Genomic DNA, 13910 nt, shown 5'->3' with positions numbered 1-13910 from the left:
AGTAAAAGAAAGTTTAAAAAGTTTTTTACATACTTGTTGTACATTACGCTCCTTGGTCATAGGGACAACGTGTAAACGATAGTAGATTTCACGCCATACATTCTGAATCAAATGTGGAGTCACCATCGCAAATGCATTCGAAATGCATGTTTTGAGTTTTTGGCAAAAGAGGCACACAGACAAGGAATTTCGTATTACCCCATACGAAGAAATCCACGAGTGATAGGTAAGGTGATCTAGATGATCATGTCCAGTACGACCATGCAACAATCGAAATTTTAAAATTTCTTTTACATTCTTCGAAATTCTTACTGATGTGTAGCTGTCAGTTAAATAGTTATGGCCGTTTGTAATCACTGCATTCGTTTTGAATGGCCCTGTATACCAGGGGTACCCAACAAAGTTTTCTCGAGGACCACCTCATCGAGCATGATTGGTACCTTGTCATATCACAGTAACAAGTACCTAAAAAAGCCAAATTAAGAGTCTTTTTATACGTTTTCTATTTTTGGTTCTTAGAAAAAACATTGACATATTAAGTATCGAAAAAATATTGAGCGGCCAAAACAAAAAATCTGTTATCATACGAGATATATTTAATATATTTTTTATTATAATAGCATCTTGCGGACCCCTCTGGCATAGCTCGCGGACCCCTGGGGTCCGCGGATCACCTGTTGGGAACCACTGCTCTATAGTAATAAGTGCATGCGACACGAAACCTCCTGGCAGATTAAAACTGTGTGCCGGACCGAGACTCGAACTCCGGACCTTTGCCTTTCGCGGGCAAGTGCTCTACCAACTGAGCTACCCAAGCACGACTCACGCCCCGTCCTCACAGCCTTACTTCTACATCTACATCTACATGACTACTCTGCAATTCACATTTAAGTGCTTGGCAGAGGGTTCATCGAACCACAATCATACCATCTCTCTACTATTCCACTCCCGAACAGCGAGCGGGAAAAACAAAGACCTAAACCTTTCTGTTCGAGCTCTGATTTCTCTTATTTTATTTTGATGATCATTCCTACCTATGTAGGTTGGGCTCAACAAAATATTTTCGCATTCGGAAGAGAAAGTTGGTGACTGAAATTTCGTAAAAAGGTCTCGCCGCGACGAAAAACGTCTATGCTGTAATGACTTCCATCCCAACTCGTGTATCATATCTGCCACACTCTCTCCCCTGTAACGCGATAATACAAAACGAGCTGCCCTTTTTTGCACCCTTTCGATGTCGTCAGTCAATCCCACCTGGTAAGGATCCCAGACCGCGCAGCAATATTCTAACAGAGGACGAACGAGTGTAGTGTAAGCTGTCTCTTTAGTGGACTTGTTGCATCTTCTAAGTGTCCTGCCAATGAAACGCAACCTTTGGCTCGCCTTCCCGACAATATTATCTATGTGGTCCTTCCAACTGAAGTTGTTCGGAATTTTAACACCCAGGTACTTAGTTGAATTGATAGCCTTGAGAATTGTACTATTTATCGAGTAATCGAATTCCAACGGATTTCTTTTGGAACTCATGTGGAACATCTCACACTTTTCGTTATTTAGCGTCAACTGCCACCTGACACACCATACAGCAATCTTTTCTAAATCGCTTTGCAACTGATACTGGTCTTCGGATGACCTTACTAGACGGTAAATTACAGCATCATCTGCGAACAGTCTAAGAGAACTGCTCAGATTGTCACCCAGGTCATTTATATAGATCAGGAACAGTAGAGGTCCCAGGACGCTTCCCTGGGGAACACCTGATATCACTTCAGTTTTACTCGATGATTTGCCGTCTATTACTACGAACTGCGACCTTCCTGACAGGAAATCACGAATCCAGTTGCACAACTGAGATGATACCCCATAGCACCACACCTTGATTAGAAGTCGCTTGTGAGGAACGCTGTCAAAAGCTTTCCGGAAATCTAGAAATACGGAATCAACTTGAGATTCCCTGTCGATAGCGGCCATTAACTTCGTGCGAATAAAGAGCTAGCTGCGTTGCACAAGAGCGATGTTTTCTGAAGCCATGCTGATTACGTGTCAATAGATCGTTCCCTTCGAGGTGGTTCATAATGTTTGAATACAGTATATGCTCCAAAACCCTACTGCAAACCGACGTCAGTGATATAGGTCTGTAGTTAAATGGATTACTCCTACAACCCTTCTTGAACACTGGTGCGACCTGCGCAATTTTCCAATCTGTAGGTACAGATCTATCGGTGAGCGAGTGGTTGTATATGAGTGCTAAGTAGGGAGCTATAGTATCAGCGTAATCTGAAAGGAACCTAATCGGTATACAATCTGGATCTGAAGACTTGCCCGCTAATGGGGCTAATAATATAATAAATTAATGGAATAAATAATAATAAAATGTTGAAATGCGTCGCTTTTTGAAATGTATTGAATTAATTAGATTAATTTTTCGGCATGAATGACAAGCACAATAAGTTGAGCTATGCCTGGAAATAAGTTCGTATTGAACGAAACTTACTGGCAGATTAAAACTTCTGCCAGTACCTCGCCTCCTACCTTCCAAACTTCACAGAAGCCTGCATGCGACACGATTTATTCGTGTTCCAAGACTGGCTGTCTTGACGACTTTGTTATAAATCGAGGTGGCAATGCGGTACTCACGATAGGCTGTCTGTGGAACAATGTGCTGCGACGAGTAGTTGCAGAGAGTAGCGCGCTTGTGAGTCTGCGTGTGTCGGTCAGCAGCTCAGCTGGGTCGCCATCCCGTGACGACGGAGAGCAGCAGTGGCGGTGGCGGAGAGTGCGTGGTTCGTTCGCGGCCGCGTCTTTGCGCCAAGTGAGCCACCTGCGGCCGGCTCGCACCGTTATGGCCTGCCGCCGCCACAGCAGTCGCTTGTTGACATTCGCCACCACCCCCCAGCGGCACGCCGAGTCTGCAACGGAAGAGGGGGACGGCGTAGCGCGAAGAGGCCGGCGCGGCGGGCGCAGCGGCCGCGACCTTGAAACTTCCAGGTGGCACTGGCCTCCAGGGCGGGGCTCTGCGCGAGCTAAACGTTTCCCTTCTACTCTTACTTTTCAGAGACCGACCACTATTATCGCTATCATCGTCGTTATCGTATCGCATTGCAGTATACACACATATAGTGTCTCCCAGGAGGAATGGTCAGAGTTCATGACTACTACATGAACGATCATTCGAAGTAAAGTAGTCTAGTAAACATGGGGCTAATAATATAATAAATTAATGGAATAAATAATAATAAAATGTTGAAATGCGTCGCTTTTTGAAATGTATTGAATTAATGAGATTAATTTTTCGGCGTGAATGACAAGCACAATAAGTTGAGCTATGCCTGGAAATAAGTTCGTATTAAACGAAACTTCCTGGCAGATTAAAACTGTGTGCCGGACTGAGACTCGAACTCGTGACCTTTGCCTTTCGCGGGCAAGTGCAAGTGCAAGTTTCATACCAGCGCACACTCCGGTGCAGAGTGAAAATCTCATTCTGGAAACATCCCCGAGGCTTGGCTAAGCCATGTCTCCGCAATATCCTTTCTTTCAGGAGTGCTAGTTCTGCATGGTTCGCAGGAGAGATTCTGTAAAGGTAGGAGGTAAAGCTCTGAGGACGGGGCGTGAGTCGTACTTGGGTAGCTCAGTCGACACGGTAGCTCAGCGTGTTCGGTCAGAGCGTTAGCTGCCCTCTGTAATAAAAAAACTGAGTTAATGGAACAACGACGAACTGAAACGGGTGTCTACGTCCACTCGGAGCAGATGCAACCAACTGAAACGAACAAAATGAGAGGAAAAAAAAAAGGTTGGTAGAGCACTTGCCCGCGAAAGACAAAGGTCCCGAGTTCGAGTCTCGGCAGACAGTTTTAATCGGCCACGAAGTTTCACATCAGCGCACACTCCGCTGCAGAGTGAAAATCTAATTCTGGATTCAAGTTCTTATTAGTTCATATTATTTTGCAAGGGGGAAGTAGTTTTTTTTTTCTCCGCTGCCGATTTGTGCTTACCCTTCCTTATAATTCTACGTTTGGTCTCCGTGTTCACCTTAGAAGTCTTGACCGTGTTCCTATTGAGTTTATCGGATCTTCGTAATTTTGCAAAGTAGACAGGTGGGTTTCAGTTCTTGTAATTATCGGACTATTTGAAATAACGACTCACACGACCTTTCTGTTGATAAAAAAATTCTATATTTTCCTAAACGGTCCACATATGAAATACATACTCCTCACTTATTCATGGCGACCCCAAAATGGCGGTCCACAATTGCTCGCTTAAAATTTGCGTGTTTCTCACTCGTTCACTAGCTGAGCGCGAAACCTTCCTTCCTACTACTGGTACCAGAAAAAACTCCTCTGTTTTTAACAAGTAAAAATCAAAAATACCTGACGGTAGGCATAGGCTCTATGATGGGCTATCGCTACATCTTTTCTCTCTGCCTTTAAAGAAGAACATAAAAGAAATGCAAAAGGTTTGTCACAGGGTCTTAACTGCATACGGTAAGAGCTACGGGCACTTCTCCATCTTCGATAATGTAAAGCAAATCTCTGCTACTGCAAGCTTTGTGCTTCCCACATTTTGGGAGGAAGTAGTATGGCCGAAAATAAGATAAAATAGTCTAGTAAACATCCGCTTTGAGCTGCATACCTTAAGAGCAATGTTACCTTGTTCAATAGAAGAAAATACGAGGGTGAGTCAAATGAAAACCTTAAATATTTTTTAAAATATTATTTATTGTGCAGAAGTGGTACAAAGCTGTATCACTATTCAACATAATCTCCCCAGCGCTCAATGCAAGTCCCCTAGCGCTTACAAGGTGCATAAATTACTTCAGAAAAAAATTCTTTTGGCAAACACGCATGCACCGCGTGGCGTACCTCTTCATCAGAACGGAACTTCTTTCCTCCCACTACGTCTTTGAGTGGTCCAAACATATGGAAATCACTTGGGGCAAGGTCTGGTGAGTACGGTGGACGAGGTAGACACTCAAAGTGCAGGTCTGTGATTGCTGCAACTGTTGTACGGTCAGTGTGGGGTCTTGCATTGTCATGTTGCAAAAGGACACCTGCTGAAAGCAATCCACGTCGCTTTGATTTGATTTTGGCCGCAGATGATTTTTTAGGAGGTCTGTGTATGATGCACTGGTGACAGTGGTCCCTCTAGGCATGTAATGCTCCAAAATGACGCCTTTTCCGTTCCAAAAGAGAGTCAGCATAACCTTCCCTGCTGATGAGGAATGGCGCCACTCCTTGCTCGCTCTCTTCGTTTCCGGTTGGTGGAAGTGAACGCGCCGGCCGGAGTGGCCGAGCGGTTCTAGGCGCTAGAGTCTGGAACGGCGCGACCGCTACGGTCGCAGGTTCGAATCCTGCCTCGGGCATGGATGTGTGTGATGTCCATAGGTTAGTTAGGTTTATGTAGTTCTAAGTTCTAGGGGACTGATGACCTCAGCAGTTAAGTCCCATAGTGCTCAGCGCCATTTGAACCATTTGAAGTGAACCCAGGCTTCGTCCCCAGTAACGATTCTTGCAAGGAAGCCATCACCTTCTCATTCAAAGCGCCGAAGAAGTTCTTCACAAGCACCAACACGTCGTTCTCTCATTTCAGGAGTCAGCAGCCGTGGCACCCATCTTGCAGACACTTTGTGAAATTGGAGCACATGATGCACAATGTGGTGTGCTGATCAATGATTAATCTGTAAACATGTTGGAATGTCATTCAGTGTAACTCGGCGGTTTTTCTTCACTATGGCTACAACTGCTGCAGTGTTCTGTTTAGTCACAGCTCGTTGTGCCTGACCTGGACGAGGAGCATCTTCTACTGAAGTCACACCATTTGCGAACTTCCTACTCCATTCATAGACTTGTTGCTGTGACAAAGATGCGTCACCGTACTGAACGTTCATTCGTCGAAGAATTTCAATAGGTTTCACACCTTCACTACCCAAAAACCGAATAACAGAACGCTGTTCTTCCCTGGTGCAAGTCAAGTGGGACGGCCATCTTTATACTGATACTGCGACGGTATGTGTGCATCTGCGCTATACTGCCACCTACAGGCCATTCTGCAACCTGTTTTTAACACGCTTACCAGCCTGCAGGATAACGGCGCGAAATCTCGATTTGCTATTACAAATTTAAGATTTTCATTTGACTCACCCTCGTATGTGTTTCATTGCAGCGAAGATGAACAAGTGCTGGTAGCACATTAGTGACTATGTGTAGCAGGCAATTTTTTATTGTTATGGTCCGCACTGCCTCCTTCCAAAATATGAGAAGCAAAGCGCTTGCAGTAGCAGAGATCAGCTCCACAGTATCGAAGACGGAGACTGCTCACAGATCTAAAGACATGCATTTTAGAGCCCATTTTTATTAGACTTTTTTTGCTACTGTTCCTGTCATATCGCTGAATATTGACCATTCCCCATGGGGCATCCTGTATACATATCTACATTTACATTTACACTCCGCAAGTCATCTTATGGTCTATGGCTTTGTCTGCTGCTTTTACTCCCCCCTTTCCTGTTCCAGTCGCGAATGGTGCGAGGGAAGAAGCATTGTAAGCCTCAATCTCTCCAATTCAATGATATTTAATAAGGTATGTTGTGTTGGTTGAATCATCTAGGAAACTACGTTCAAGGAATTTTGTCAGTAAACCACAGCGTGATGCGCAAAGCATCTCTTGTAACCCCTGCCACAGCACTTCCATAATCATCTCGGCGACTCTTCCACGCTGACTGAATGAACATATGACGAAGTGCGCTGCTGTTCTATGGATCTCTGTTCCTCAGCCAGTCCTTTGTGGTATGGGTAGCAATATTCAAGACTCGAACGAATGAAGGTTTTGTATGCTACCGCCTTCTTGCCTAGACTGCACTTGGTCAACATTATCTCAATGAATCTCAGTCTGGTACTTTACTTGTAATCGCTGCCTACACTTACTCCTCGATATAGAGGGTAGACAAAAATATGAAAACATCGAAAGCATAACATATTACCATGCGTTATACGGTGTAGAAAAACCGTTGGCATTCGAAACAGCTTCCAGTCATCCCGGTATGGATAAATAAACTACTGGCCATTAAAATTGCTACACCAAGAAGAAATGCAGTTGATAAACGGGTATTCATTGGACAAATATATTATCCTAGAACTGACATGCGATTACATTTTCACGCAATTTGTGTGCATAGATCCTGAGAAATCAGTACCCAGAACAACCACCTCTGTCCGTAATAACGGCCTCGATACGCCTGGGCATTCAGTCAAATGGAGTGCACAGGTACAGCAGCCCATGCAGATTCAACACGATACCACAGTTCATCAAGAGTAGTGACTGGCGTATTGTGACGAGCCAGTTGCTCGGCCACCATTGACCACACGTTTTCAGTTGGTGAGAGATGTGCTGGCCAGGGCAGCAGTCGAACATTTTCTGTATCCAGAAACGCCCGTACAGGACCTGCAACATGCGGTCGTGCATTATCCTACTGAAATGTAGGGTTTCGCAGGGATCGAATGAATGGTGGAGCCTCGGTTCGTAACACATCTGAAATTTTACGTCCACTGTTCAAATGCCGTCAATGCGAACAAGAGGTGACCGAGACGTGTAATGAATGGCACCCCATACCATCACACCGGGTGATACGCCAGTATGGCGATGACGAATACATGCTTCCAATGTGCGTTCACCGCGATGTCGCCAAACACGGATGCGACATCACGCTGCTGTAAACAGAACCTGGATTCATCCGAAAAAATGACATTTTGCCATTCGTGCACCCATGTTCGTCGTTGAGTACACTATTACAGGCGCTCCTGTCGGTGATGCAGCGTCAAGGTCTACGACAGCCAATGTCTCCGAGCTGATAGTCCATGCTGCTGCAAACGTCGTCGAACTGTTCTTGGAGATGGTTGTTGTCTTGCAAACGCCTCCATCTGTTGACTCAGGGATCAGACGTGGCTGCACGATCCGTTACAGCCATGTTGATAAGATGCCTGTCATCTTGACTGCTAGTGACACGAGGCCGTTGGGATCCAGCACGGCGCTCCGTATTACCCTCCTGAACCCACCGATTCCATATTCTGCTAACAGTAATTGGATATCGACCAACGCGAGCAGCAATGTCGCGATACGATATCCGCAACCGTGATAGGCTACAATCCGACCTTTATCAAAGTCGGAAACGTGATGGTACGCATTTCTTCTCCTTACACGAGGCATTACAACGTTTTGCCAGGCAACGCCGGTCAACTACTGTTTGTATATGAGAAATCGGTTGGAAACTTTTCCTCATGTCAGCACGTTGTAGGTGTCGCCACCGGTGCCAGCCTTGTGTGAATGCTCTCAAAAGCTTTTCAATTTGCATATCACAGCATCTTCTTCCTGTCGGTTAAATTTCGCGTCTGTAGCACGTCATCTTCGTGGTGCAGCAATTTTAATGGTCAGTACGTTCAAGGAATTTTAACTGTAAACTACCCGTCTTGCAACACTTTCCAGAGGAGATGGATGAGCATCTCCGTGACACTTTCACACTTACTCGTGACGAAAAGCGTTGCTCTTCTCTGGATCTTTACTTCTTCTATCAGTCCTCTCAAGTACGGACCCCAGACTGACGAGCAATATTCAAGTCACCTCCTGTGTGGGTGGACTAAACCTCCTCAGCATTCTCTCAATAAATCTGTTTAGTATATGCATTTCGTACGATCAGTGTTATGTGGTTGTTCCTCTTTAAACCGCTCTGTGCGCATACTCCTACATATTTTATGGATTTGACAGCTTCCACTGATTTTTCTGCAATCAGGAGTCAAAGCAGGAATAGCACAATGGGGTGCAGGGCTTTACATCAGGAAAGAAATGGAACCCAGCGTAGTTGCAGTAAGGTATGTAAACGAAGGACTGCTGTGGATAGATTTGACAGTGTCTAGCAAGAAAATTAGGATTGTGTCAGTATATTCGCATTGTGAAGGGACAGATCAAGATAAGATGGATAGTTTTTATCAGGCACTCAGTGATGTAGAAGTTAGAGTAAAGGACAACGACAGTGTTCCGCTCATGAGTGATTTTAATGCCAGGATTGGAAATCGAACAGAAGGGTATGAAAAGGTTATGGGTAAATCTGGAGACGATATGGAGGCCAACAGGAACGGGAAACAACTCTTGGAGTTCTGTGCCAGTATGGGCTTAGTAATCACAAACTCTTTTTTTAAACATAAGAACATTCACCGGTATACTTTGGAAGGCAGGGGAACCAGATCTGTCATTGACTATATAATAACAGATCAGGAATTCAGGAAGGCTGTGAGGGACACACGTGCATTCAGGGGATTCTTTGATGACGCTGACCATTATTTAATCCGCAGTGAAATTGGGATTGTGAGGCCGAAAGTGCAGGAGGTCAGGTCCATATGTAGGAGGATAAGAGTGGAGAAACTTCAGGATAAGGAAATCAGGCACAAGTACATAAGAGCAATCTCAGAAAGGTACCAGTTAGTTGAATGTAGTCAATTACAGTCATTGGAAAAGGAATGGACAAGGTACAGGGACACAGTACTAGAAGTGGCTAAAGAATGTCTTGGAACAGTAGTGTGTAAAAGTAAGATGAAACAAACAGCTTGTGGAATGACATAATCAAGGCAGCCTGTAAAAGGAAAAAGAAGGCGTATCAAAAATGGCTACATACTAGAACTCAGGTAGACAGAGAAAGTTATGTTGAAGAAAGAAACAAAGCCAAACAGATAATTGCAGCATCCAAGAAGAAATCTTGGGAAGACTTTGGAGACAGGTTGGAGACAATGGGTCAAGGTGCTGGAAAACCATTCTGGAGTGTAATTAGCAGTCTTCGAAAGGGAGGTAAGAAGGAAATGACAAGTATTTTGGACAGGTCAGGAAAACTGCTGGTGAATCCTGTGGATGCCTGGGACAGATCGAGGGAATATTTTGAAGAGTTGCTCAATGTAGGTGAAAATACGATCAGCAATGTTTCAGATTTCGAGGTAGAATGGGATAGGAATGATGATGGAAATAGGATCACATTTGAGGAAGTGGAGAGAATGGTCAATAGATTGCAATGCAATAAAGCAGCTGGGGTGGATGAAATTGCGTCGGAACTCATCAAATACAGTGGAACGTCAGGTCTTAAATGGCTACACAGGATAATTGAAATGGCCTGGGAGTCGGGACAGGTTCCATCAGACTGGACAAAAGCAGTAATCACACCAATCTTTAAACATGGAAACAGAAAAGATTGTAACAACTACAGAGGTATCTCTTTAATTAGCGTAGTGGGTAAAATCTTTTCAGGTATTGTTGAAAGGAAAGTGCGAGTATTAGTTGAGGATCAACTGGATGAAAATCAGTGTGGGTTTAGGCCTCTTAGAGGTTGTCAGGACCAGATCTTTAGCTTACGGCAAATAATGGAGAAGTGTTATGAGTGGAACAGGGAACTGTATCTATGCTTTATAGATCTATAAAAGGCATATGACCAAGTTCCTAGGAAGAAGCTATTGTTTGTTCTACGAGATTACGGAATAGGAGGCAAACTTTTGCAAGGAATTAAAGGTCTTTACGTGGATAGTCAGGCAGCAGTTAGAGTTGACGGTAAATTGAGTTCATGGTTCAGAGTAGTTTCAGTGGTAAGACAAGGCTGCAACCTGTCTCCACTGTTGTTCATATTATTTATGGCTGGATGAGATCAAGATATGTGAACACAAAATAAGCAGTCTTGCATATGCGGATGACTTAGTTGTGATGGCAGATTCGATTGAAAGTTTGCAAAGTAATATTTCAGAGCTAGATCAGAAATGTAAGGACTATGGTATGAAGATTAGCATCTCCAAAACGAAAGTAATGTCAGTGGGAAATAAATATAAACGAATTGAGTGCCAAATAAGAGGAACAAAGTTAGAACAGGTGGACAGTTTCAAGTACTTAGGATGCATATTCTCACAGGATGGCAACATAGTGAAAGAACTGGAAGCGAGGTGTAGCAAAGCTAATGCAGTGAGCGCTCAGCTACGATCTACTCTCTTCTGCAAGAAAGAAGTCAGTACCAAGACTAAGTTATCTGCGCACCGTTCAATCTTTCGACCAACTTTGTTGTATGGAAGCGAAAGCTGGTTGGATTCAGGTTATCTTATCAACAAGGTTGATGTTACGGATATGAAAGTAGCTAGGATGATTGCAGGTACTAGTAGATGGGAATAATGCAGGAGGGTGTCCACAATGAGGTTCAAATGGTTCAAATGGCTCTGAGCACTATGGGACTCAACTGCTGAGGTCATAAGTCCCCTAGAACTTAGAACTACTTAAACCTAACAACCTAAGGACATCACACACATCCATGCCTGAGGCAGGATTCGAACCTGCGACCGTAGCGGTCGCGCGGTTCCAGACTGTAGCACCAGAACCGCTCGGCCACCAGCGGCCGGCCCACAATGAGGAAGTCAAAGAAAAACTGGGAATGAACTCTATAGATGTAACAGTCAGGATGAACAGGCTTAGATGGTGGGGTCATGTTACACGCATGGGAGAAGCAAGGTTACCCAAGAGACTCATGGGTTCAGCAGTAGAGGGTAGGAGGAGTTGGGGCAGACCAAGGAGAAGGTACCTGGATTCGGTTAAGAATGATTTTGAAGTAATAGGTTTAACATCAGAAGAGGCACCAATGTTAGCACTGAATAGGGGATCATGGAGAAATTTTATAAGGGGGCTATGCTCCAGACTGAACGCTGAAAGGCATAATCAGTCTTAAATGATGATGATGATGAGTATTATCATTCGGTAACGGGTCTTTACGCCTAAATACGTTTATTTTTTGTGTTGAGAGTCAACAGCCAACATCTGCTCCAGGCATCGTTCGCCTTCAGATATTCTTCATTTAGCTTCAAACGCTGTGAGGACTTCTCTGTGTACGGCAGCATCATCCGCGAAGCCTCCTGGGACTTCAGACGTTATCCACTACGTCGTATACAAAATGTTTCAAAACCAGTTTCATAAACTCTGGAGATAGGTAACTTACACCAAAACAAGGAAAAAATGTCTAGTAAACAAGGGCTCTAAAACGCATACCTTCAGTTCTGTGAAACACGTCTCTTCTACTGCAAGCTCTTTGCTTTCCATATTTTGGCTTGTGGTATTGTAAGGTGGCTATAATTTTGCACCTTACGAGCACTCATACACATACTTTGCAGTGACCTACTAACACAATTAGGTATCTTGTGATAGGTTGTACATCGTATATATGAATATATAAAGGAGACACATTGTCACGCACGTCTTGTAAATAATTGTTAACGCTTGTTGCATGAGAGTGTCTTTATTATAAAAAGGCTCTACTGTGATTGCCTATATTAGTAGAGGTTGGAACGACTGTGGAAATGAAACGACTGGCGCACCTGAAGCCCTGGGTGGAAGGCCCACACAGGTGTGTTGGTCCTGCTTAAACACAGGAAATAGCAAGACGGACGTCGTAGCAACTAAGTGCTGGAGCACAATAGAGTCGCGACAGGAAGGATCATACTTGGGAAACGCTGAAAATCTTGGACGCCGGTGAGGGGAACGAAGAAGCGGCACCTTGGAAACCACGCAGGCTGGGTTATTTCCATGGATTTTTACTCAGAAGCGGACCATTGTACGAGTATAGGGTTTCCCTCGCAAACTTACCGCGCTGGACGACAAAAGACTAAAATATGGTTGGTCGGCATTCGGAAGAATCTGTAGAGACGGAGAATATTCCGTGGTTTTGGGAATATGATTCGTTTTCGGAATTACTATGGTGGGGAGCCAAGCCTTCCTGGGAAGCCAGCGCTGGAGAGACGCGGTCTTCCGTTTTGAGCTCCTGTGTATGACAGTCGCTCAGTATCAGCTTCTTGTTAGTACGGACGGAATGCTGTCTTTGCTCTCACGAGATTTTATAGTTAGAACGGTTAGGCACTGTACTCATGTGAACTTATACGATTCTGGACTTCGCCTCCGGGTTGGAAGTCGTCGTTGAGTACGCAGCGTTTAGTGATTTCTGCCTGTACTTACGTTGATATGTTATCTGAACTCCGTAGTTGTGACTGGGTGTTCGCGGTTCTCGTCTATAGAACACAGAGAGAATATTAGAATATAGAAGTGAGAGGGCCGCTTTCAGCAGTCCTACTCTTTGGAAGAGTTTATTTTGTGGCAGGAGTTCTTCCATCGTCGCAGACATATACGAGAACAATCACTCCGATGCACCGGACGCAGTACATACGGTGATATTTCTAATTGCTTTGGCTTATTAGGGGCTATAAGGCTAAACAGCTGTGATCACGTAGGATTTATTTCGACTAACGTTGCACTCTGTTGTAGATCATCTTTAAAAGTAGTGTCTTATTTGGCGGCCGAAGTGGTCAAGCGGTTCAGGCGCTACGGTCGCAGGTTCGAATTCTGCCTCGGGCATGGATGTGTGTGATGTCCTTACGTTAGTTAGGTTTAATTAGCTCTAAGTTCTAGGGGACTGATGACCTCAGAAGTTAAGCCCCATAGTGAAAAAAAAGTGTCTTCTTGTGTTTGGCGCATAGACGATGTCAGTCATTTCGCGTTATTTATATTACACTCCTGGAAATTGAAATATGAACACCGTGAATTCATTGTCCCAGGAAGGGGAAACTTTATTGACACATTCCTGGGGTCAGATACATCACATGATCACACTGACAGAACCACAGGCACATAGGCACAGGCAACAGAGCATGCACAATGTCGGCACTAGTACAGTGTATATCCACCTTTCGCAGCAATGCAGGCTGCTATTCTCCCATGGAGACGATCGTAGAGATGCTGGATGTAGTCCTGTGGAACGGCTTGCCGTGCCATTTCCACCTGGCGCCTCAGTTGGACCAGCGTTCGTGCTGGACGTGAAGACCGCGTGAGACGAAGCTTCATCCAGTCCCAAACATGCTCAATGG

General features: G+C 44.5%; 2 protein-coding genes across 3 annotated transcripts in view; both read right to left on the bottom strand.

The window, feature by feature from the left end:
* The window catches only part of LOC126354154 (probable chitinase 10), a 256966-nt gene extending 253929 nt beyond the window's left edge, over positions 1 to 3037 (bottom strand). The window contains exon 1 of one of the 2 annotated variants that reach the window (XM_050003569.1): positions 2638 to 3037. The gene's annotated coding sequence lies outside the window, so the exon portion shown is untranslated. The remainder of the gene's footprint in view (positions 1 to 2637) is intronic. The other variant, XM_050003570.1, reaches the window with a different exon arrangement.
* Positions 2723 to 13910, bottom strand: part of LOC126355293 (collagen alpha-1(I) chain-like) — a 156963-nt gene continuing 145775 nt past the window's right edge. The window contains exon 3 of the mRNA XM_050005583.1: positions 2723 to 3014. Within this exon, the coding sequence (XP_049861540.1) occupies positions 2723 to 3014 (292 nt within the window). The remainder of the gene's footprint in view (positions 3015 to 13910) is intronic.

The sequence above is a fragment of the Schistocerca gregaria genome, chromosome 3, assembly GCF_023897955.1.
Source record: "Schistocerca gregaria isolate iqSchGreg1 chromosome 3, iqSchGreg1.2, whole genome shotgun sequence".
Lineage (NCBI taxonomy): Eukaryota > Metazoa > Arthropoda > Insecta > Orthoptera > Acrididae > Schistocerca > Schistocerca gregaria.
The sequence above is the reverse complement of the archived record's forward strand: the minus strand, read 5'-3'. Positions and strand labels throughout refer to the sequence as shown.